A 25,637-nucleotide genomic window follows, 5' to 3' on the forward strand; every position below is an offset into this window, starting at 1 on the left:
TATTAGCTCAATAAAAAAAATAATAATGCTCAGATTACTAAGGAAAGAAAATTCTAAATTTTTAATAACAATTTGCTTTTAAGATTTGAAGAAAAAAAATATTACAGCAACCTTTAAATTGATTACATGTTTTTCTTCACTGTTACATTCCGTGGGATGGAGTTTGCTAAAACAAGCGCTCACAAAGCCAAATTTAATTCTAATTTAATTCTGAAGATAATTTTTTACAAAACAAAATAATTCAACTTAAATATACTGGCATCTGCTACATGAAGGTTTTGAAGCTTGATTTTCATTAAAATTCATATTTGCTGTGAAACTGCTGTAACAGATAGAAAAATGTTCATCTCTTTTTGTGCAACATCTCGTGTCGCTTTGTTGTACAACATATGTTTTCATTGAAATGGTAAAACAGTTACTCAACAATTTTTATGTTGATGAAAAACGACCTTTAAAAATAGAAATTAAAAATCTTTATTTTAGGTTAGTTTTTACGAAAAACAATTTTTGTTGTGCAATTGTTGTACAACAGTGATGGTTAGTATTATAAAAGAGACAAAGTGTGATGCCACATGTTTTTTTCTTTTAATTGAGAACATATTAAGAACGTACTCGGCTTAGGCTTCTTCGTATATTATAAGAACTGTGAGTTTAGCATTACTAAGACATTGTCTTAAAACAGTCTTCCTCTTTTCATGTATTTATAACTTTAATTTTGCAACGTTGTAAGAAGAACACACCTAAGAACTTTCGAGGTTAAAAAAGTGTAAAAAATAAGTATTATTTGTAAAGCTACACCAAAGTTGCTGCACAACAAAATTTGCAAAAATTATGATTTTTTGTGTTAAGTTTCACAACAATGATAGAATTTAATGGCTAATCAAGCATTGGACAAAAAATACTTGCAAGTGCATCGTGCCTGATAACAGCTTAACAAAACAAGTGACAAAAAATAATGTCAACAAAAAATGGCTGAAAATGTAAAACATATAAAAATTTAAAAAAATTAATTTTATTTGATACGTTAAACAAAATGTATATCGAATAAAGAACTTGTACTGTAGTTAAATTTTGTACCCAATATACCATGTTACGTGAAGTGACAGTGTTGCCGAAATCTGACTTTTACACCAGATTCAGGGGCTTTTTACATGACACTGCAATTTTTCACTTCTTTCTCGAACTCGTCGTCATCCTGTTGATCGTTGGCCGGCTGTTTATCTTTAATATTTGGCATGTAGTCGATAGCATTTAAATTTTTCATCTCGTAAAATAACATGTAGGGTGATTCGTTCTCTAAAATACTTTCATCGACCTCCTAAGAAAAAACGCTTTTCATTTCAGCAACCAATAAAACTAAAAACTCAATAAAAGGTTCATTCACCTAATAAGGCCATGAAAAAACAAACAATGGGCGAAATATAAACGAGAAATGGGCGAGATATGTACGAGAAATGGTAAAAAATAAACAAGCAATGGACGAGAAATCAACGAAAAATAGGCGAGAAATGAACGAGGAATGGCAAAAAATTAATTAGGAATTAGCGACAAACCAACGGAAAACGACAATAAGTGTACGAGGAACAAGCGAGAAACAAACTAATTTAAACTTTAAACAATAAGGCTTACCTTACACGAGCTGTCGTTATAACAATACCACTTTCCGTTTGCATTTTTCGCGTACGTAATGTAGTGGCCACCATTCAGCATGCCAGAATGACACTAAAACACGAAGACAAAATTTCAAGAAAAATGGAATGTTACGTAAGATAAAATGTTACAAAAGAAGAATGTTACGCAAGTTAAGATGTTACGAATGTTGCTTTGAGCGCAAAGATTGAGCATGTAAAACAATGCAGTACATATCCGCTTATTCGAACACTGAAGAAATTAAAACACGTTCAAATGTTCGATCAAAATACATTCGAATGTTTGAATAAAATACGTTCAAATGTTCGATCAAAATACATTCGAAATTTCTATAAAAATATGTTCAAATGTTCGATCTAAAAGCATTCGAATGTTCGATTAAAATACGTTCAAATGTTCGATCAAAATACATTTGAACGTTCGATTAAAATAAATTCAAACTAAGAGTATCATAACCCAAAGAAGAAAGAAAATATTCGAAATAGCGGAAGTTAGAATTACCGGAATTTGAATTACCGGATACGTACTGTGTTACGAATGCAATATTACAAAAGCTAAATTGTTCGCTGAGCTTACGACACAAAAAATACGCACAAAAATTTATAAAAAACAATACGTTTTTGAAATTAACGAAATTAGACACATGAAATCAAAACACAGGATAGCATCGCGAATTAAGAACAGTTTTTCGTATTCTGCTCTCAAGGATTAAGACAGTATCTAATTTACGCAGTTCTTTTTCGATTGGCTAGAAGTTTTTTTTAGAGAATTTAACCGCAAAAATAGCAGCATGCAGAATTAAATTAGGTTGCCGTTAACACGGGCATTGAGAGGTAAATCATACCGATATCGCGTAGAGATTATACAAACATTCAATATCATCGTCATTACTCTTTGCATCGTCAATATCATTGATATCTTCAATGCTTTCCGTCACTTGTATTTTTGACGTTACTAACGGGCCAGGCAGTGACGGACTGACGTTGTGTTCTGACGTAAAAGAAACATCAAGCGGTGTACAACCATTTGAAATGTTTGAAGAGATGTCGACCGACTTTTTACGAAGATCTTGAGTGCTCTAGAGGATAGTCAGTGTTAATGAAGCAATGGAAGGACACAAATTAGCATCGCAGTAAAAGGGAGAAATACCGATTTTTCGTCTATTAGTCATAGCTTGTGACTACTCAACTTTGAGATAGCCAAATAGAGGCCATATAAAAGGGAATTAAAATCCATTCCCGCATTGCTCAGGTTCACAAACTGGGTTTAAAGACGGCAGATCGTCAGCGAAAAACAATTGAAATAATCGGTATTTCGAAAAACGGCTGCGAAGTTAAACAAACTTCGTACACATGGTAAATGTATACCAAGTTTGTTTTTGAATAGAATACACTTAAAAAATACTGGACAGAAAATATGACGTCATATGTCATATGACGAGCAACATGGTGTTAAAATGACGGAAACGTGACGTGCGATACGAACATAACTAACCTCGGTATTATCATCTATCTTTCGTATTTTTAAATTTATTTTCTCATCTTCAGTTTTTCTTCTTTTGCGTTTTGCAAGATACATAGACGGATCGAAATTTTTCATAGGGAAACGGACCACTTTATTTGATTTCACCCACCGATTATTAACTGCTTGAAATCGCTTCAAATGGATTACCTAAGTGTGATAGAAATTAAATACTCAGTTATGTGGTAAAAAACTAACGTCAACAGTAGATCATAAAATATACGATGCATTATAATAATTAATTTGCTCAAGCTGTGGTGATATAATTTAGAAAGATAAAAAAAGCGCTATTTATTGAAGAAGTATAACAAACTAATTCATACCAAGATAGGAGGTAACTTCCATATATCAAACTTTTTTGCTATTGTTCTATGTTCTTGACACTTCGCACAATACCTTGAAAAAAAAGGTTTCCTATATCAGTTTGATTAAGTAGGTGGTTTAACTGATAACGAATACGCTAGTTAAAATTTGATTTAATATATATTAACCCTTAGACACCAATCGACGTATATGCGATAAAGCAATGCCGAAATACCGACATGCAATGTAGCTAAAAGTTATAACTTGTGATCACTAAGCGTTGAGATATCAAAATATAGGCGCATATGAAGGAGACTTTAATTTCTTTTTTTTCAGTGTTAACTAGATAAACGTCGAATAGTAGGCTAGAACTCGTACTTAATGACGAGAGATATAGCTACGGCAAAAAGGTAATATTTCGATTTTTTTTTGAAATTTTTTTTGGAACTTTATTTAGATTTTTACTTTTTCCAAAAATAGCTTCGACATCAAAGGCTTATTTAAATAATAAAGTCTGCCCCTGGTCAATGACAACAATACAACATGTTATTCGTGATGACACAAATTTCCGACAGACGCAACAACCGTACAAAAATAAATTTTTACACACCATGTTTCATCTTCGCCTAATTCTTCTTCTTTCGTGAAGTCTTTCAGACATTTATCCAAACAAATTGGTTCTCTCAACATTTTACAACTGTTCTCAATACTCTCATCTTCAATGAAATTCTATGAAAGCAAAATCAGCTGTGTTTACACATGGTCACACTGGGATGATCCAACCTTTTTAACAATGACTACACAAGTAAGCGAGGGAAAAACTCACATTTACACGTTGCATATCCTTTACATTAAAATTTAAATTTATCAAATTTATCATATAGCTGTATACAATATATAAATCGTCGCAGGTACACAGTGCATAATAATTTTCTGCGTCTGAAAACAAGTGAGAGATACTATCGAACCTTTTCTTGTGATTGCTGGTAATGTAAATGAAGTATAGTGGGATCCCAATCGATCGCTAAACAAGAACTTGTGTAGCCAAAACAGTCGTCATCACATGGAATGGAACATCCACGACAAAATCTAAACATAATTGTAATGAAGTCTGAGAAAAAAGAAATTTAAACGTCTTTAGGGTATATCATTTTTACCAGTTGGTACTCTTCCCTTCTAACTGCAACTTGTTGAATTCAACGTTAGTAAAGCATATTCGACATCAGTAGTACCACAAACTTTTTTTAGTTTACTGAACGGTTTTATAAAAAAATGCAATTTCCTAAAAATTTAGTCGACTAAAGAAACGTAGGGGGGGAAACGACTTAAAATGCGTTCATTCGTGAAATTTTAGAATTAACATACCTGTACCATGGACACCACACGCAGTAATTTCCCTCTTTGTCCACAGCTTTAATTTCGAAAGGATAAACCCTGCAATATCAATCAGAAGGTTAATGGGAAGTTTAAAAAAGTTAAAAAAAAAATATTAATTAGCAGGTTGAAAATGAAATTTTGTCGAACGATTGTTTCTGTAAGTTTTAGTGAAAGGTAAACGGCACAGGAAATAATTTTATAAAGTAGTTTTTGAGAAAATTACTAAAAATTTCGCGCTTATCATATTAATTTATTTTACGGTTGGTCTAAACAGTTATAATTTTACCACATGGCAAAAAGACTAGTTTAAGGGCAGATATTATCGACATGTTTGCGAAAGTTATGCTCGCGAAATAGTTTAATTCAATAGAACGCTAGTTTACAATTCAAACTAAAAAACGTAATCGGGAAAGTAGTTTGTAAAAGTTCGATGGTGAATATTGGAAAAACAACGCCAAGGGCGATGTTAACACTGGGGCGCTGTAGACATTGGGGCGGAGTAACACGGACCACATAGAAGTAACTAGTTCAAAGCTGTTACCTATTGTTATCGTTATCAAAATCATCACACGTGACGTATTTACACACATGTTTCCATACTTTCTCGTATACGTCTCGATTAGTTGTCTCGTTTACACAGGAGATTATCATTGGAAGACCGAAGAGAACAGGACGGTATTTTTGCCATGACAAAAAATAATTGCTTGAAAGTATCTGAAGAAAAAAAAATGGTGAGATATAAAACTTAACAGCGTTTGAAGTGACATACCAACTCAAGTGAAATACAAAGTTTGATATACGTTTATTCCAAGTTCAGGGTATAAACTAAATTAGTGGTTTTCTAGAGGCTTTACTGCCAGACTTTTGCATTTTGGGAGCACCAACGAATACTCTTAGCTTGCACTTAGCATGATACTAAATTCTTCGGATTTACGAAGCTTCTAAAATTATTTAAATGTTTCGCTTTCACGTCTAGTGTGACCATCCTGCAAACTAACGAAGCGTGGTCAGCCTACGACAAAATAAAATTGAAAAAAAACGACCTACCATTTTTCTGTTCATTGCAACCACCAATCCATGGTGAGTCGATTCGCAAACAAATTCCACTGATGAAGAAGAGTTCGTCGCGTTGTTTGAAGAGAAAGAAGTATTAACAATACCAGGAACTTCGGCGACACCAGCAGAAGATTGCACCCTCGTCGTGTCTTGATCTGGTTTTGACGTTACCTCAATTAATTTAGTTCGACTTGATTTATCAGTTTTACGGAAAGGTATCTTTCTGTGTCTGTTTTTTTGTTTTGATTTTGTAGGTGTGTTTTGTTTATCATTTAGTTCATTTTGTTTGTTTGTTTTATCAGAACTTCCTATACTAGTCGTATGTACATTCGTCGTGTTACTCGTAGGTAAAGTAGCCACGCCGTTCGGAACATTGCATTTATCAGAACTCTTTAAAGGAATTGTAAGATCAATCAACCCGTCCACTTCATAGCCGTATAAATATCCAATTAAATTAGTGTGAACCTTTTGCTCATCTGATAAAAAGCTCTACAAGAAGAAGAAAGGTAAAGATTCGTTGAAAATAAGGAGGAGAGGAACAAAAAAAGGCTATCAACAACAACCTTACCCTGATCGTCGCACCAACAACTTCAGCCAATAGCAAACGTTCTGCTGGTACGCCACACAACCCCGACAACTCTTTACGCAGGTTTCGGATGGTGGCCTGTTGAGGCAGTAAAACGCCATATCTTATAACCTCTTCCTTACCCAACACAAAAACTAAAATGATGACAGAGGATATTACTTAAACAACTACAGCCAGTGTTAACAAGACATGGAGGCTTTAATGAATAAAACTAAATGAAACAAAAAAGAGGAGTACCTGGTACTTCGATGTGCAAAGAACTTTCCATTGGTATCGGTAGAGAGAGGAAGGTGAAGGGATCGAATCTCGTGCTTGCATGATTGCAATGCAAGCAACGCACATGCGACTTCAACTAGTAAAATAATAACCATGTTTAATGACAAACAACCCATCAGTGTGATATATCGGCTCAAATGTGAGCACAGCGAATAAACGTGTTAAAGAACTTATCAGGAAGTTCTTTTCGATAATCCGTCAGGAAGTGAGTTACTTATTTGATAAATCGATCTTTAAGCATGAGGAAAGGATTATAAAGAAAACTTAAATAGATTAAGATTCCTCTTTATGCAATTTTAAATAGTAAGTATTTTTTATTACTATCATTATTATTATTACTTATTTCTTTCACAACGTGATTCATGGAAATGAAATTGAAGAGTGCTACTTTGGGCATCGATAACACACTGCCTGGCAATAACAGACTGCTAGAACTGCAAGCTGCCAACCAGTTACATATGTACGGTATTTGCTGTTGTGATACGTCAGATATCTTTTAGGGTCATGTGTGTGAATGAAAGGTTTATTATCCCTGTTGAAGATGACTACACAAGGAGTCATGATAAACAATATATTTTGTTTACTGTTAAAAAGGTATTAACGATGGATTAATAACACTGTTTTAATTTTGGATATACCGATTAAATTCGCTCATCATAATCGGAGTTCCGATCGAGTTTAACTATATGTTGAGAATAGCTAAACGGAGGGGATTTTTTCCTTTTTTTTCTTGGTTCCCTTAAACGTATTGTTGACAAATTCCGTCACTTTTTTTGACAAAGTTTTTTCACAATAGGATACACCCAGGCAAAACATATTTAATCACCTGCCCCTGAAACAAATCAACAACAATGGATTGATTTCTTTTCACATGATTCTGCCACGCCTGAAAAAAGGAGAAACATAAAACAGAAACATGTGAATCTATACTTACCACACACTTCATGATGATTATCACTACACTATGAAGCTAGTATAACGGATGTGTCATAACGCACTCGTATGTATCTGTTCGTATATTGGATATGTGGAATTCAAGACGAAGTTTGAAGAGAAACAGCTTACTTTAAGAACAAACAGAAAATTTACTTGCCTCGTCTGCCACTTCACTATCTGGTCGACCATCACTATCTTTCAATTCAACATAAGGTTTATCATGAACGCTGAAAGAAAATAGAACAAAAACAAAATGCTTATTACGCCTTAAGACAGGTTCAATCAAATTGAACGAATTTACCAACGTCACTTTTTTGTCGATAGACTCGACTATTTTTATTGTAGTGAAAACCCGCCTTTAAACATTGTTAACTAAATAAAATGCTTTTTGTTGGTTTTAGAGATTTCGATATATGGTAAGTATGGAAATACAAAATAACAAACAGAGCGCAAACAAAAATGAGGGTTGAGAAAAATAAAGACAGTTGTCAGGAGTTAGAAAAGTATTTATATTTTATATATATATCTTATATCTTATATTTAATATTTACTTTCACAAAAAGATATTTCTAATTTGAAATTGTATTCCAATACGATTAGAAGTAATATATTTATTTGATAATATAAAAAAATAGCATAGCATCTTACGCATGCTGCAGATACAATTGCACATATTTTAAAACACAACAAGAGCCCATGGAAAAACTTAAATCAAGTAAACAGGGGGATTACACCCGTATTTTCACGAGCCCTCCAATAAAGAGTGTACACCCATATTCACATGAACTCTCCAATAAAGAGTGTACACCCATATTTTCATGAACCCTCCAATAAAGAGTATACAGCCATATTTTTATGAGCCCTTTAATAAATAGTGTACACCCATATTCTCATGAACCCTCCAATCAAGAGTGTACACCCATATTCTCATGAACCCTCCAATCAAGAGTGTACACCCATATTCTCAAGAACCCTCCAATAAAGAGTGTACACCCATATTCTCATGAACCCTCCAATAAAGAGTGTACACCCATATTCTCATGAACCCTCCAATAAAGAGTGTACACCCATATTCTCATGAACCCTCCAATAAAGAGTGTACACCCACATTCTTATCAGTCCTTCAATAAAGAGTGTACACCCATATTCTCATGAACCCTCCAATAAAGAGTGTACACCCATATTCTCATGAACCCTCCAATAAAGAGTGTACACCCATATTCTCATGAGTCCTTCAATAAAGAGTGTACACCCATATTCTCATGAACCCTCCAATAAAGAGTGTAAACCCATATTCTCATGAACCCTCCAATAAAGAGTGTACACCCATATTCTCATGAGCCCTCCAATAAAAAGTGTACACCCATATTCTTTTGGGTCCTCCAATAAAGAGTGTAGCTACACCCATACTGTCATTCATACCGATTAACATCCTCATGTAAACCATCCAGTAAAAACGACAGCAGTTCTTGCGAGTCATGTTGTTGGAAACCATTGAAACGAGGTGCATATTTTCCAATAGTCCACTGAAAAAAGATATATAAATACACACAGAAATTCTATTACTCATAATATTCTACACTAAAGCCAAGAAGCACATAAGTCCAATTCACACACGAAGAAAATATCAAACGTTGTTGCCTAAATCATACCAGAGGATAAAAAAGTGTGCTTGTGTGAGAGCTTGAGAGTTTATGTAAGATCTTGCGTGAGAGCTGATGTAAGAGCTTGTGTAAGACCTGATGTGAGAGATTGTGTGAGCGCTTGTGTGAGAGAGCTTTTGTGAGAGCTGATGTGAGAGAGCTTGTGTGAGAGAGCTTGTGTGAGAGCTTGTGTGAGAGCTTATGTGAAAGCTTATGTGAAAGCTTATGTGAAAGCTTGTGAGAGAGCTTGTGTGGGAGCTTATGGAATTAGGACGATTAAAGAACCCTGAAAAATCTCTTATGTTGGTTTTTCTAGGCACTATTAATGAAAGCGATGTTCTTAATGAGTAAGTTAATAGATTAATAGTTGGTGAACAAAAAGAATATTCGTGTCAATGATGAGTTGAGGTCAGTTAGTAAAATCTGATTAAGTATACTAAATATTCTTAATCTATATCTAATAACTGCAAATCGTAAAAAATCTTTATCAAAATTTACAAGAGTTCAGTAAACTTATCATTAATGTTTCAAATGGTTTGCAATCTTCTGTCACAAATTACTAAAGTCAATTTTAGGCATTTTTTCCAAAATTTATGCTTAGAAATTTTTTTAAAAAAGAGACTCGTTGTTCCCTACAAGTAATGTTTGCATTAAAAGGAAAGTCACAAGGAGAATTTAGTAGTGTAAAGATGTTTATAGGTAAAAAGAGGAGTTTGTTGACTTCAGAGGAAATCAAAATAATATTTTTCTACTTTTGCGAATGTTAAGTTCGTGAAAAATGTTATTTTAGCCAATTCGCGAGGCTTACAACATAAATTTAACGAATACTTGCTCTGGTAAAAACTTCTGATCGCAAAAGTTTAAGATCATAAATTACTTACACGTAATTTGACAGGTGCTACGCTCCGGTACATGCCATTCCACAGATCCACAATCAAATCGCCGTATCGTTTGGCTAAATAACCTTTCATTCCAAGAGGATTGGTTCTACAACAGAATATTTCTCTTTAGTGAAGTTCTCCCAACAAATAAAAATTATTGAACTATGGAATATGACTTACTTGTTCAGCTCGTAGGTAAAAAGTTTTGATGTGAAATACTGCGTCAAGGGTTTCGTATTACTCAAGCATTGAACTGCAGAGTTCATAAAACATGTATTCCCAAGATTATGTAAGCCAGTTGCGCCTTTTTCTAGTAAACCTGAGAATACAGTTTTTCTATATTTTAGTTCAGTACCAGCAATGTATACATGTTCTACGAAATGACATTTTCTTGTTTTAGAATTTTCCTGACTTATTCGTTAGATTTCACTGTCTTTTTTTCCCGGAATGAAAATAACTCAAATAAATGTATCACCCCTTTATTTACCTTTATAAATGCAAATACAGATTCAAAAGTGAATGCATTTTCTAGTCAATGTGATAATATGAATATTGAGAAATTGTTTTTTTAGAAGATGCTAATGATACCTGGGGGTGGGCAAAAAGACCATCTAAACATAGACAAATCTGACGGTGGAATAATGTGGTTGACCATTGTATAAAGGAATGCAGGAAATTTTGGAAAGACTAAAAGTCAGGCTTTATAAAAAACATATCTACTTAGTACCTAAAAGAGCTGTGCTCGTACAGCAGTGCACAAGAAAATGTTAGAAACTGAGAAAAACAGATTTGCAGATGTGTTGAAAAGGGAAACCAGCACTGAATTGTTTTAAGATAGTAAAATGAAGAGAACTAATAAAGATGTTGTTGGTGAGAAGTGTATAAAGGTGTCTTGGTTGGTACAGTGGAGAAGAAAAAGCTAGGTTTGAAGAGTTTTTATCAGAGGTTGCATCACATAAGTTTGATTAGGATGAGGATAATTTGGTGGACGATGATGCAGTACAAGTGCCAGAAATACAGATCAACACGGATTGGATAGTGGAGGCTATTAAGAAAATGGCCAGGTGTTGCTGCAGTGATGGTAAAAGCGTCTGAATGTACTAGAGTTGAGCTTATCACAAGTCTTGCCAATCAGATTATGAAGGATTACAAATGACTGGCAGCCAAGTGTAATAGTAAATTGTTTCAAGGGAAAGGTGATGCCTTTGAAAGCAAGAATTATAGATATAGGGTTGAAATTTGTTGATCAGGCAGTAAAAGTTATTTTAAAGTAATTGATAAGTTACTTAGAGTAAAATTCATATAGATAGGATGCAATTTTTTTTGTTCTAAGGTGTGGCACTACAGATGCAATATTTTTACACAAACAGCTTCCAGAAAAGTATTTAGGATAGAGAAAGAAACTCTATTTTGCTTTCATAGACTTAAAGAAAGCTATTAGTCGTGTGCCACATAAAGAGATTTAGTGGGCTAAGATAAACTAGGTTTAGATGAGTGGTTAGGTAAGATGGTTCAGTCTATGTACAGTAACGCTTGAAGTTGTGTCAGGATTAACGATTAACTTATTGATACATTTAGCATAAATTTTGATGTAATTATGGTACTGTACTTAATCCTTTGTTGCTTGTTTTAGTCTTAGAAACGCTGTCGCGTAAGTTCAGACAGGGTGTTTATGGGAATCCTTGTATGCAGATGATTTAGTTCTCATAAACGAGTCGATGGAAAAATAAGTTAAAACAATTTTGAAAAGTGGAGTGAATGTAAAGTCTACAGTCATGATTAGTAGCGTTGAAGACCAGTACGACTTTGTAGTTGGAAAGTCGCTCGAGTTCTTTCACCCTTATTGATGTACAACAGTTGGTAGTTAGAGATAGTTTAGAACTTCTGTTACGTTGGGTAGTAAAGGGGTTGTTGAAAGAAGTGTTACTTACAGGATATGTTCTGCTTAAAAAAAAGTTCAGTTACTTCATTTGTTGATCAGCAAAATCTTGTCAATTAAGGTAAAAGGTAAGTTGTATGAGACCTGTGTAAAAAATGAGACATGGGCAGTGAGGTAGGAAGATCTTGACCATTTAGAAAGGATATGGTTGGCACATTTGGAAGAAATGGAGGAGGATAATGAAGTAAGTGTAGAGACTTCTGAATAAAGACCATAAGGTAGACCAAGAAAGCCTCGGCAGTAGGTAATAAAGATGAATTTAAGCCTAGATCAGATGGAAGATGGTCATTAATATAACCCAACCAATCAATGAAAATGCACATTATGCCAAGAATGATAATGAGGAGGTGGATGACAATTAAAGTAATTCCCAGACTTTTCCCCAGATACTTTACAACTCGCTAAATATTTCCTAAATTTATCCACCCTGGACATTCATAATTCACCCCCCCCCCCCTTCCTCATGATATTCATTTTGTCAATCCACAATTAATTCAACCCATCATCCCTGTTTCTTCTAAACCCATGCTATTAGACACGGAAGAGCACATAGCCTAAGTGAAATAAAAAAAATAAACACGAATTGATCTTAGATGATAAAATTTTGAATTGAAATTTAAGTCATATACAATAAGATTACATTTAAATAATTTGTTAAACATCAAACCTGTATTGGAGCGCTCTCTGAAGTTTCTTGTAGCAACTAGAGAATTCATTTCTTCCGGCCAGCTAAGGTCTCGATTGCGAACTGTTAATAATACAAAAAATACTTTTTATTGAGTAAAAAATGTTTAAAACTACAAGGAATATATAAGGAATGTAATTTATAGTTTCCATGACCTATTTTCATAATTATAGATCATGATGTTTTGTGATTGCATATGCAAGGTTTACACTTTTTCATGAAGGGACAGGGTAGAAATACAGCAGTGCATACAGTATTGTAAATGCAAAACTCATTCCACAAAATTTTAAAAATTATTAAAAAAAAATTAGCAAGAATTTCTTTTAAAATTGCAGATTTTTTGTTTGCGATAAATTTAATAATCTTATGCATGACCCTTTTCGGATCTTGCTTCTCATAAGGCCACTTTTGTCATGTGTAAAAATATATTCCATGAAATGAAGCATTTGGGCGTCACTCATCCGCAAAACCAAGTTAAACAAAAATCTTTTTTGAAATAATTTATTTCCTTAAGGTACACTGCATTATCACACACAAAAAAATAATCGCCAGCATATTTTAATTTTCAAGATCAAAAATTTCATTTCAGAAGTTACAGGTGTTTCATAACCCTACCACTTAAAGCCTGCAGCGAAACACTTCTAGCAGAACATTACAATTATATTATGTACATACCCTCAATTAAAACTTGACTTCCTTCTTTAAGCTCTAACTCTTCGACTGTCTTTAATTCTTCTTCAAGCAACTGAAGATCAGTCTATAAAACAAAATAAATTACATATTTTTATCTATTCTGAATCACATTTTTTTTTTGATTTATATATCAGAGATAAATATCTTACTTCATTATCCATCTTCCACAGACGCAAATCATCAACATGTATTTTTAAACGGTTACTTAGAAAATCTAAAATCTAAATATCAAAAGTGATGCAAGAAAAGTGAAAAAATGCTCGCTTACAACGAATGGAACATGCAAAGATTACTCCATTACCTGTCTTATGGTATTCTTACGACTAAACGATGCTCGATATTGCAGAGTCCGTTTTGGTGCAATCAAATTTCCTGGTTCAACGGAATTTGCAGCAGCATTTCCTCCGCCAAATACTTGAGCTAATAAGTTATTTATCCCCAGCGAGTTTAATGAAAATCCATTTGATTTTGGAGGTTGCGTATGTCGGTACAGGTTAATTTGAATAGGATATAGTTCAATTTTTGGATTGATATCATCCTTATCTACAGTGACCTGTCAATAAGAAAAGCAATACCAAAAAAATTACAGGTAAAGCAATACCATTTTTAAAATAAATTACGTTGATACAGCTATCTTACATTTGGTTTTTAGTAAAAATGTCCTTTATGACCACATAACTGTACATAAATAAACTACACTTACAGTCCTTGGTAGTGAAACATTCCCACCATACCATGACAATAAAGCTTTCCAGACAGGCTCAGGTACAACCTCATAATCTTTACCACACATCAAAACCACATTTTGTTTTAATTTTCCACCTTCGCCCGTTAGCACCATCAGCTGAAAAGAAAATTCTAAACATTAAAAAATTCTAGACACAAATGAAGATTGAAACAGTAAGGCAAGGCTTGATTCCATAATGTGATTTTGGCTGTAGCCTAAACATTCAGTATTTGAGCGTGCATGTTAGAATATTCTTCAAACAGCTGTGACTGGTTTCGTAGCCTTGAAGGTTACGATGAGTTACTACTAAATCAAAAACTACAAGTCAAATTCCTAACAGCTTTTTTTTTAACGTTATAGAAATTGGGCAATATGTTGTAATTCAAAGTAGCTATTACTTTTCTTGTATCTGCTGGACCAAGCAAAGATGAGTTATCAATAATGCCAGGAGCTTTCTGTGTTGTGTTTTTGTCTGCAGTTTCATTGGCAGTGTTGTATTGCTTAGCAGATTTTTCAGGTTTCATATCCATTGTAACACCGGTGATGGACACTTGTACAGCATGATCGTTTATACTGCTAACTGAACTACCAGCTGAGGGTGATTCTTTCACGTCAGCGAACCATGTTGTTGAAGACGTGTGTGTCGGTGCTTCTGGTACTACTTTATCTGCCTAAACACACACACAAAAAAAAAGTAAACAAAAAGCAGAAACCAAACAATACATCAAGCCTTAAATTACTACATACACCTAGTTGTTACTTTCAAGTGAACAAGAAATGAAAAACAATCTTGCAACAGTAAATATTAACATTTTTCAAATGTTTATTTTTTCTTTCAAAGATGAAAGGCAACTGAAAAAATAGAGATGTTCTTAAACAAAAAAATTGGGAATCAACAGAAACATCAGTTATTAAAGTTAATAATACCTCAAAGTTGACATATTTTTTCCAGCTGTTCCACCAAGCCATTGTTATAATGTAATATAATAAACCAGGCTGCAACCCTTGTTTATGCTCCCGTTCTAACCAGCGTCTGAAAATAATTGAGAATAAAAATAGTCAAGTTAACAAAAGCTATCCATGAAACATGATGCAACATTAGCAAATAATTTTGAAGCTTTTGTTTCATTGTTTTTTGTGAGAAAAATAACATTCAATGGAAAAATAATTAAAGCATATACAACAAATTAACAAAAACACAAAATACATGTAACATTAGAACATTTATTTGCAAGTCCTGTTTTCGGATTCCTTGCTTAAATAAATGCACAGAATTAAACAAAACAATTCTTGTGCATGCATAATTTTAACCATGACCAAATGTTAAAATTGAATAAGAAGATTACTTTCAACCTTAAATATTCTGGTAAAAATACTGATGTTGATTTTTTTAAAAACAAGATAGAAAGTAGTAAAAACTTGATACCTAACAACATATCCTTCCTCTTCTTGAAATGCAGGCTTTAATCCAAATATTATGTGACAGATCTAAGATAAACACATTGTGGTTCAAAAACCTTTATTAAAACATTAGATTCCTATAAAAAATCTGTAACATAATAATTATGATAGTTATAATTTGGGCAAAATCATAATTATATACATGAAATAAGTTTTCTGTTTTTTAATTCATGAAAATAAATAGCACAAAATCTTTCAGGAAATTTTAATGACAAACAACGCAATTTCATTCAATAATATATTTTGAATCTTTGTAACTCATCATAACCCATACAAAATCTTTATTATTAAGAAGAAATGAATAACAAATAACAGTATTTAGATGTAAAAATTAGTTCTTCATGCAACTTTCCTACGGTTCTATGTTTTTTTTATTCATTTGTTGTGTTGTCTTTGTGGTAGCATGTTTTTCATAAATCTTCATCCAAAAAACTTACCACTTGTTGTTAGTGTTATGCAACAAGTGAAAATGTGTAGTTGCAAACAAAAAAACTGACAAAATTTACTTTAACAAACTTAATTATGATTCTTTTCAGATCTTTATTTAATAATTCAAAGTTGAATCAACATGTCATACAAAAGAAAACCATACCCCCTTATGTACCAAAAACATAAAGATCTCTTGTAAGCAAAGAACCCTCTCTTATGGTTGAGAATTTTTTTGTTGTTAAAGATTTGATGGGTGAAATAAAACATTCAAAAAACATAAAATAACTTCTTTTGGGGGGAAGGAAGGGGGGGGGGATATTATCTGTAATTTTGAAAGAATTTGATGAGACGTGTGTGATTATTGCATAGAAAAGCAGCTGAAAAGTGAAAAAAAATAAAGAAAACAATGTTTTTTGAGAGTGCAGTTAAGTTGTCTCATACAAACATAACAACTTTTCGGTGTTACTCACTTGCGATAACATCAACAAAAACTCATGTATTAAACTACTTGTAGATGCCCATGGTCGAAACTCATCAAATGATAATCCAGTGCCCTAAATTAACACAATGTTGTTTATTTTTTCACTCTTTTTTTGCATACAGTAAAAAAACAATAGAGCAGCCACTCAGCAACCAATAAAAGCCATCAAAGTGTGCAAAGTGGAAAATTTTAATTCACATAAAGCAATATTCGTCACTACTCCACTAGAAGACTTACAAGGAACACCTTTACCATAAGGGAATTGTAGTGAAAAAATAAAATGAAATGTAAGTAAATAAAAAAATTATAAACACTTAGAGCTAATTTTCTGATGTAATCATTACACAAAAAAAATGAATAATAAATACACAACAGATGGATTTATGAAGGAAATATACTTGGATAGACATAGCAAACTTTCTCATTACCTTTTTTGGTTTTGGTATTTCTTTTATTACATTCTCTGCATTAACAGCACTCTAAAATACAAGAAATTCGTTATAGTTATGAAACTTGATGTGATATGATGAAATTTAGAAACATCTTCTACATTATAAAAACTCACATTTTCATCATATTGTTTGTATATAACTAGCAGCAGATCCACCATGTTTTTTGTTTCCTCATCACACAGTAAACCATCATTGTTAGCATCAAACATTTCAAAGCAAGCTAATAGAAAGGGCACAGTAAACACAGTCAAATATATTTAACTACTTATTATGCCCCTGATATTACTACAGAATGTACCAGCACAAAATTATCAACAAAAAGGAATGTAAATCGAATCCTTAATTTTTTGGGCAACAATTAGATGATACAGTAGTAAAGCTCATGCTGGTGTGCAACACCTTTTAACTACAGTAAAAAGTTTCTGCATTTTTTCTGCTATATATCAAAAGTACACATAGATTTTTGCTAGTTTCCTGCTGGGTAAATAATTTACTTTAGACATTTTTATGCTCCCATGAGTTTTACTCCAGGTATGTGTATGAGCCCTTAATTTGCTGCAATAAATGAACTGTAGTAAACATAAACAAAACCAAAACAAAAATGAGTGGAACAGAAATTATACAACTTTTTTAACTATTGTACCGATGTGACAAAGTGCACTTGAAACTGGTGTGCACCTGAAACTATTTATAAATTAATCACAATGTTGGCAGTTTCTTATGCAATGTAGGCTTAGAAGAAATTTTGTCAGTAATTGCTGTTGTCATTGTAAATTTTGAGGGCCAGCCCTTAAAATCCCAATAAGTATTTTTCTAAAATAACTTTGAAAAGCAAGACATGTGTAGAAGCTTATCACGTTTATTAACGAGAAACATAAAACAATCAAAAAGACTTCAAAATAACAACTCAGACAAAAATACTACTATGCGAAAAAAGGTATAGTTACAACACAAAAACTAAACGTTATTATATTCACCACGTAATCTTTCTGACGTCAAACCACGACAGCATAAAGATATTCCACAAACCATTTCTTTAAAGTCAATGTGATTATCTTTGTTTTGATCAAAAAACTCAAAAAATTCTATGGGAAGAAAAATTGAACATAAATGGGTATAGATGGCAGTTATGTCTCAATCAAAAAGTGCATTAAATACATACTTGCACATAATAGTGAAGGTAGTGGTGGCGAGACATGTTGTGTGAATGTATCCAGATCAAATCTGCCAGTTTTCGATAACGCTTTCATTGTCCAATACCTTTTTTCTAACTCAACCACATCTTGCTCCGTTACTAGTTATAGAAATAAAGATTAAAAATAGGTATATTAATTAAACAATAAATAATTGTAATAATTTTTTTTAAAAATTTTAAACATTTTTATTTTATTTTTAATTATTTTTAGCAATCAATATCAAACATGTTGAAATAACTTTAAAAAACCTTACATTTTGTTATACTTGCCAATGAATGATAAAATGATGGTGTGTAATCATCACTAGACAACGTAATACCACTATTTTGCTTTTGTTCTTCAAGTAACCAGCGTGTTACGGCACTGAAGTCTGCGTTGCAAACAACCCATTGCTGAAACTCATCATAGGCCAATTTGTCATGCTAAAATATTTGTAAAAGATGTACCTATTCACAATCCTAAAAAAAATCTCACAGGAAAAAAATAAAAATATACTATTACATACTCTCCAAAATGCCTCACATATGCTTCTTGGCATAATCCCCCCTCCATCACAGGCATTGTAAAAATTTTCAAGGTCTTCTCTAGTTACAACGTTACTATCCACAGACATCAAACAGAATAAAACTAAAAAAAGGCATCAACTACTAAGTTCACAATAGAAAATACAGCGAAGACTATGCACTACTGACATCATAAAGGCAAAACATTTGCAAATAAATAAGTAAAAAAGACACCAACATTGGCCTTACAGTACTTAATCAAAATAAAACTGCAGCTTCTGTTACTTACATTTAATTTTTTCGTCGATTGTCCCTTTTGTTATTAATACAAGTAGTACAAAAACATCTCGGAAAGAAATACCCTTGCTGTTTCCACCGCATGTCATAAAGAGTTGCTGTATAAAAAATAATAATAAGAAATCAGATTACAAAACAATTAAAGACTTTTTGTAACTCTAGTCCAAGTATTCTTACCTCTCCTAATCGAGCTGGAACCAACTCACCAAGAACTTCATTGAAGAAGCTTAACTTTGGTAGAACATTTGTATTTCCTGCATATCTCTTGAATGCCTTGCGAATACGTTCAAGTTCCTCTTCTGTGACTGTAAAATATTAAAAAAGTAATATTTTTACTTCATTGGTCAGCCACAAAAAATTTCATATTCAATATTCTGTACATACATCTTAGTCACTTCCTTGGAATAAGGTGTAAAACGCATGGCATTATCTAATTTTTTTATTTGCATTTTTTAACTGCATTTATGAACTTGGTTAACTCATGGTCTTATATTAACTTAGTACAGAATTATTTTCTTGAGAATGGGTGGCTGAACACCTAAAACTTCAAAAAAAAAAATATATCAATGGTCGCTATTATTTTCTCTGATTTAACAAATTGACTTACACTGATATGTTTTACTTCATTCTTGTTGTTTTGTGGTATATATAATATGCTATTTTGAATTTTTTTGCCTTGCTATGCGCTCACAATGTTAAGAATCGTTAAACCATCACAGGGAAAGTTACTTTGCAGTCCATTGCAACATGGATTTGGGTGATCATTTATTCTTAAAAGCTTTTTTGCTTCAGTCCAGTAACTATGCACCACATTAATTAGCTCATTTGTGGACAAAATGTTGCAGTTTACATTTTGAAAAGCGCTGCCAATAAAAATTCATACTGTATACCGGAGATGATGCTGAATTTCCCACTTCTAGACCCCATGTTTGTCACATGCTTGTGATAACACTTTACTCATATGTGAATAAAAAGTTATATCGAAAAAAGTTATAGCCAGCCTTGTGGTTCATTTGCGCATTGTTTAATAAAAAAAGTTGTGAAAATTAGTCAAAAAAAATAACTGAGTCTTTTTTTCTTTGCCCCCAGCACACATCCCTATATGGTCAAAAGAATAATTTCAATATTGATCAAAGCGTCATAGCAATCATAACAATTACTATGGTGGGTATTTTTTAGCAAGTGGAATTTTTAAACTAAACTAAAACACATATAGGCAAGCAAAAGCTAATAAAACATGGGTATGTTAAAATAATTTGCCATTTTCTTTCTCCATCTTAGCTCCATGTAAGTTGCAATATTTTTCATGGAAATGGTTATAAAAGACAAAGGCTTGAAAATTGTCAACTAAAATATACATGGTCAACCCTGTGAAGTCCTGAAAGTCAGCACAAGATTGGGAAAGTTGATTTTTTAAGGTCTGAAATAACTTAAGATGTGGATTCTTTGTAACAGATTAGAATGGAGTGAAGCGGTTTCCTTTGTCGACAACAAAGATGTATTAAAAACTCTTTTTTAGCTAACAAAAAATACAGAATGTCTTAATCTTCACTTCCAGATGAAAAATCTTGAAATTTGATCGAAATCAATGTTGGCATTAATTTCTTGATCAAAACTTAGCTCATACAGTGATTAACACGCTTTTGTTGTGCAGGATCTTTATGACCATCAATGTACGCACAGTCTGTCTTCTTATATCGCCATTAGGATGCTTACTTAGGAACAATTAAATTGCATGTCGATATCTCGATTCTGAAAAATCTTGATCACATCGTAAATGCTGAAATTTTGGAAAGACTGATGGTCTTCAGGATAAACATGCCAGAGAAAAGAGAAAACCCGTTCACTTTCTACATTCGAGGCACACATATAGGGCAGCGTATAAAAGCTGTACTTGAATCAATGTAGCTCGGCAATGCTGAATGCCAACCTTAATTCACAGGGCTGCGTGGGTTATTGAATAAAAAGAATATTCTTGCTGAACTTTTAAACTCATATATATAATACTAACATTTGTTGTTTGAACAAGACTTTAACAACAGCAGATAAGCTGATATCGTTGTTAAGAATTCTGGGGTTTAGGTATAAAAATAGATTTAGAGAAAGTTGTATAGGAGGAGGTGTTGGCATATATATATAAAACAAAGAACACCCTACACAAGAAGAATCGATCTTGAAATACCTGAAACAGAATGTTTGTGGATTGAGATAAGTTTTTAAAATGCAAAAGGTTTCTTAATTGGAACTATCTACCGCTCCCTGATGGATCAAACCATTTAAATCACAATTTTAATGAACTTATTAATAGATGACTCTCTAAAATCATTAAACTGGTGAAAAAAGTGATTATATTGGGAGATATTAAGTAAGACTTTCGTCGAAAACAATGATACTGATATGAGAAGTACTATCCAACTCTACAGCTATAAGCAACTTATTAAATCTGTAACTCATATTACTAACCATTCCAGAACATTAATTGGTGTGATTTACGTGAATAACCCTGTTAACATCACAATTAAACAATTAATCCCTTTAGGTTTTAGTGACCATGACATGGTAAGTTGTGTACACAAAATTAACCAACAAAGGTTTAAAGGGAGAACTATAAAATATAGAAATTATAAAAACTATATAATGCTGAATTCATCGTTAATAATTCACGGTCTATTGATTGGAAACCTTTTTATCAATGATCCAACCCTGGGAAGCTATGGAACTTCTGAAAATGTACATTAACCACCAACCTCCATCAACATGCTCCTATTATAAAAAAGAGGGTCAAAGTTTAATTTTATCAGTGTTTTTCACTGATTTATTTTTTTTCCTAAATGATATCGACTAAGAAATTTAAGATTTTAACAAGCAGCGTAATTTTAAACATATATTAATCATAACGAAGGAGGGTGTTACGACATTCATAATCTTTTTTTTCACTAGATGGGATAAGAAAATGTTTGTTTGTTGATATTTTTATTTTTTTTTTTATCGTGAAAGTTAGGGTCTGGTGGGCTCGTAGAACAACTATATAAGTTAGAGTCTAAACAAGAAAAAAGCTTACGACAACGAAAATATTTTTGATTTAAAAAAACAACAAAAAACAATTATTCATATTTAATTCACTATTCTCTCATGACATTAACTACATGATTTTTATAATGTTTAAAAATGTATCATGACGGTCGCGATATGGATCGCGAAAGTCACAATGCATCGTGAAAGTCGACCCCACGATGGATCTTGACCTTCACGATGCTAAAAAATTTACTTTCGCGACAGCATCGTGAATCGTGCGCGACGCTCATGATACGTGATCCACGATGTTAGGTGTCCTGATTCCAGTACTGTATACCCTATTTGTCACTAAGAACATAGGTTTTTAACTTTTCTTTTTTTATGTTTTTTTCATTTTTGTAACTTTTTTTTTTTGTATATGCCACAGGACTCATTTCTGAAACAGTTTTTTACTTTTTTTCGCATACTGATACCTCGTATATTTAAAAATAATAATAGTAACATTATGTGATGCCTACCCATGCAAAACGAAAGTAGGAAGAAGGTAACATAACAAAATGTTTATCAAAAAGCGTGTAACGTATAATGATGGTGACAAAAGCCAGGTTACGTACATTACACATTATGCTTGAATGCTTTTACTCGCTTCACCAAGAACAAAAATGCTCTGTTGGGTAAATTCAGTTGGGAAACTGTTGAATTATTTATCTCCAAAGTAAAATCTACGTAAATAATGAAATTTTAGAAAGAATGAACTTTTTTACTTGGTTGCTCAAGGATATATATATATATATATATATATATATATATATATATATATATATATATATATATATATATATATATATATATATATATATATATATATATATATATATATATATATATATATATATATATATATATATATATATATATATATATATATATATATATATATATATATATATATATATATATATATATATATATATATAGCAGGCCTTGCCATGAGCAAATAACCTCCCGAGCAATTAATTGCTCGCGTCAGAGTGTCCATGCGAGCAATTTTGCTCGCCATATTTTTTGTTAAAAAAAATTTACCTCTCAGGGCATCTTTTTCAGGACAAGCGTGCACCTTGGCACACACCTAAATCGTTTCAGGCGTGTGATTAAAATGCCTGCCACATTTCCAGTTTGGTCCTTATACAAAATGGCGAATGAACTTTTACATGATGGGTGGAAAATAATCACACCAAATATCTTTTCAGTTTCAGGTTGAGCGTTCGTGCAGGAATTTCACTTAAAAGACCAATCAATTCTTGAGAAAAACGTTTACACTTATCTCAAAATGTTAATATTTACGCGAGCAATAGAATGCTTGGGTAACGAGCATTTACGCGAGCACTACGCGGGCGCGAGCAATTGCTTGCGACTCATGGCAAGGCCTGATATAGCTATATATGTTTGTAAGTCACAAATTTTTACAAAGTTCTGTATCATATACATCGTGCATCCTGATTGGCAAGAGAAAAGATATAGACTACTAAATATATGGAATCAGTCCCGATATTTACTTGTGCGTGCATCTAAGTGATTACGTAATCCTGGATGCTCAAGCAGAAATGGAGGTAAAAATGTAAACAAACCAAGTGAACAAGTTACCTCCATTTCTGCCCACGCAGGAAAAACATGGCACTATGATTGAGTGTATTGACTATATCTAGGAATAATAGAAGACTGAGAATATCCCCACTGGGTTGTTTTTTTCTCAGCTATTATCCTCTCTTTCAAAGAAACACCTTAAATTCCTGTGCAGTGTTTTTTTCCAATTATTGTGTACATTGATGCTGTCTGCTCTTTATATTTCTAGCCTGTAGCTACATATGTAGCTATGCACATGTCTATTCTTCTCACAATGCAAATCAAAAAATTATGCAGCACATATTAACTAGCTATAAAGACAGCCAGAACAACACAAAACATTATAGCAGAAAACATTCTCCCGCCCCCCAATATCAATATTTAAACAAAAGGAAAACAAATATATAAAATCTTGTTTTAAGAACATAACGAAACAAGCTAAGTTCCAGCTAAAAAAAGGGAAATCTCACCTCTCTTTGTTGCCTCCTCATACGGAAGAAAGGATATTTTTGATTCCTTAGCGCCCATGCCTTTCTACATAAGTAGATTGCCAGGTACTGCTAGCATTTTTTCAGAGATGTATAGTAAAAAAGTCCATTTTTCAATTTTTACAAAAGTATTTCTCGTTTGTTTTTCTATTTCAATCACGTCTTTGCTGCCATCTTTATTATGCATTACTATGACGTCATGAATGTATGTCTCTCCACCGCAAGTAATTTTTCAGAAAAAGATACAAGATACCCTCCCCCGCCGGGAACAAGGTTGAAATTTTGCACTAAAATTATCTACAATTTCAGGGCATTTGGGCAAATCTCCATGGGGCGATTTTTACGACGATCGTCATAAATACTCCAATTTGATTGGTTTGAATTGGTTTCTACTTTTCGTCACAAAATCGTCGCGAAATCGTCCAGTGGAGATTCGGCTTTTAACACATGTGGTCGTCGATTCCCGTTGCTAGTAAAATTATCAAAGTATGTTTATCGTAAATCTACGCACGAGCAGACTAAATGTCCGCACTGCAGTGGGATTGAATGAACGTGCTCTACAAGCACATGTACAGCTCCTGGAAAATATTTTGAAAAGGACCAGTCAATATTGTTTACCCTGCTTACATGTCTGCCCAAAAAGAGGTTTCGCACACTAAACCAATTCGATTACTTTTTTTTGCCTCGCTCACTGATCTCGTCCATAGAGCTTTATTTCCCTTCCCAATTTTTTTTTTTGTGTGTGGATATGGTCTATAAAGGCTATCTGGCTGGGATTTTAGGTTGAAGAATTGGGCCCATTGGTTAGAACAAGAGAGAAATGAGGATAATGAGCACCCTGGTTAAAATTCTGGTGTATGCATGAATAGCGCAACCACGCTAGCCACATCAGAAAGTTAAATAAAACATCCACCCTCGATCCCAGGGTCTTTTGGCTCCTAAGCCGTTATTACTACGGAGTGACTATCAACTTCATCAACAAGGCAAAATGCCCTGGGAACGGGGTTGAATAAAACCCTAAAGAAGAGTAAGAAGAAGAAAATTCTTTACATTTTTCATCCACCTTTTTCTCCAGTTTTTTTTGCCTTTTTGATATTAGAGATTCTTCTCTTATATCAAAAAAGCAAAAAAACCTGGGAACAAGGGTGTTCCTTTGTCTGAAATAAATGGTTGCAATGTTTATGTAACTTTTTAATTCACATAAAAAACATTAAGGTGCTGGGATATAAGTTGTCGTAGACGTCGTGTTAATGGTAGATAAATTTACAAAACTTTATAAAAACAAAGTTTAATCTATATAACTATCCAATTTTTCTTTTATATTTTTTAGATTTAGAGATAATTGAATTTCGTGAATAAAAAGTTAGTGAATTTCGCGAGATTTTATTTTCGCGAAATTACTGTTACAGATTATTTGCA

At 32.9% G+C, this 25,637-nt stretch overlaps 1 protein-coding gene across 1 annotated transcript; it reads right to left on the reverse strand.

Annotated features, from left to right (window-relative positions):
• Positions 1 to 58: 58 nt before the first annotated feature.
• Positions 59 to 24,431, reverse strand: LOC130622855 (ubiquitin carboxyl-terminal hydrolase 32-like). Its single transcript, XM_057438304.1, has 35 exons — positions 24,201 to 24,431; positions 19,270 to 19,397; positions 19,085 to 19,190; positions 18,798 to 18,919; positions 18,546 to 18,714; positions 18,259 to 18,390; positions 18,074 to 18,181; positions 17,210 to 17,316; positions 17,073 to 17,123; positions 16,634 to 16,717; positions 15,700 to 15,761; positions 15,201 to 15,306; positions 14,672 to 14,944; positions 14,250 to 14,390; positions 13,848 to 14,099; positions 13,696 to 13,767; positions 13,529 to 13,610; positions 12,836 to 12,916; positions 10,410 to 10,548; positions 10,230 to 10,335; positions 9,128 to 9,231; positions 7,863 to 7,932; positions 7,596 to 7,655; positions 6,731 to 6,845; positions 6,476 to 6,627; positions 5,899 to 6,396; positions 5,393 to 5,565; positions 4,840 to 4,908; positions 4,443 to 4,563; positions 4,085 to 4,203; positions 3,495 to 3,567; positions 3,145 to 3,321; positions 2,495 to 2,728; positions 1,630 to 1,722; positions 59 to 1,318 (listed from the first exon to the last, which is right to left on the reverse strand). Exons 1-35 carry the CDS (start codon positions 24,256 to 24,258, stop codon positions 1,148 to 1,150), a joined length of 4,608 nt encoding a protein of 1,535 aa, XP_057294287.1. The 5' UTR covers positions 24,259 to 24,431; the 3' UTR covers positions 59 to 1,147.
• Between the last annotated feature and the right edge of the window lie 1,206 nt (positions 24,432 to 25,637).

The sequence above is a fragment of the Hydractinia symbiolongicarpus genome, chromosome 13 (assembly GCF_029227915.1).
Source record: "Hydractinia symbiolongicarpus strain clone_291-10 chromosome 13, HSymV2.1, whole genome shotgun sequence".
In the NCBI taxonomy this organism is placed as follows: Eukaryota; Metazoa; Cnidaria; class Hydrozoa; order Anthoathecata; family Hydractiniidae; genus Hydractinia; species Hydractinia symbiolongicarpus.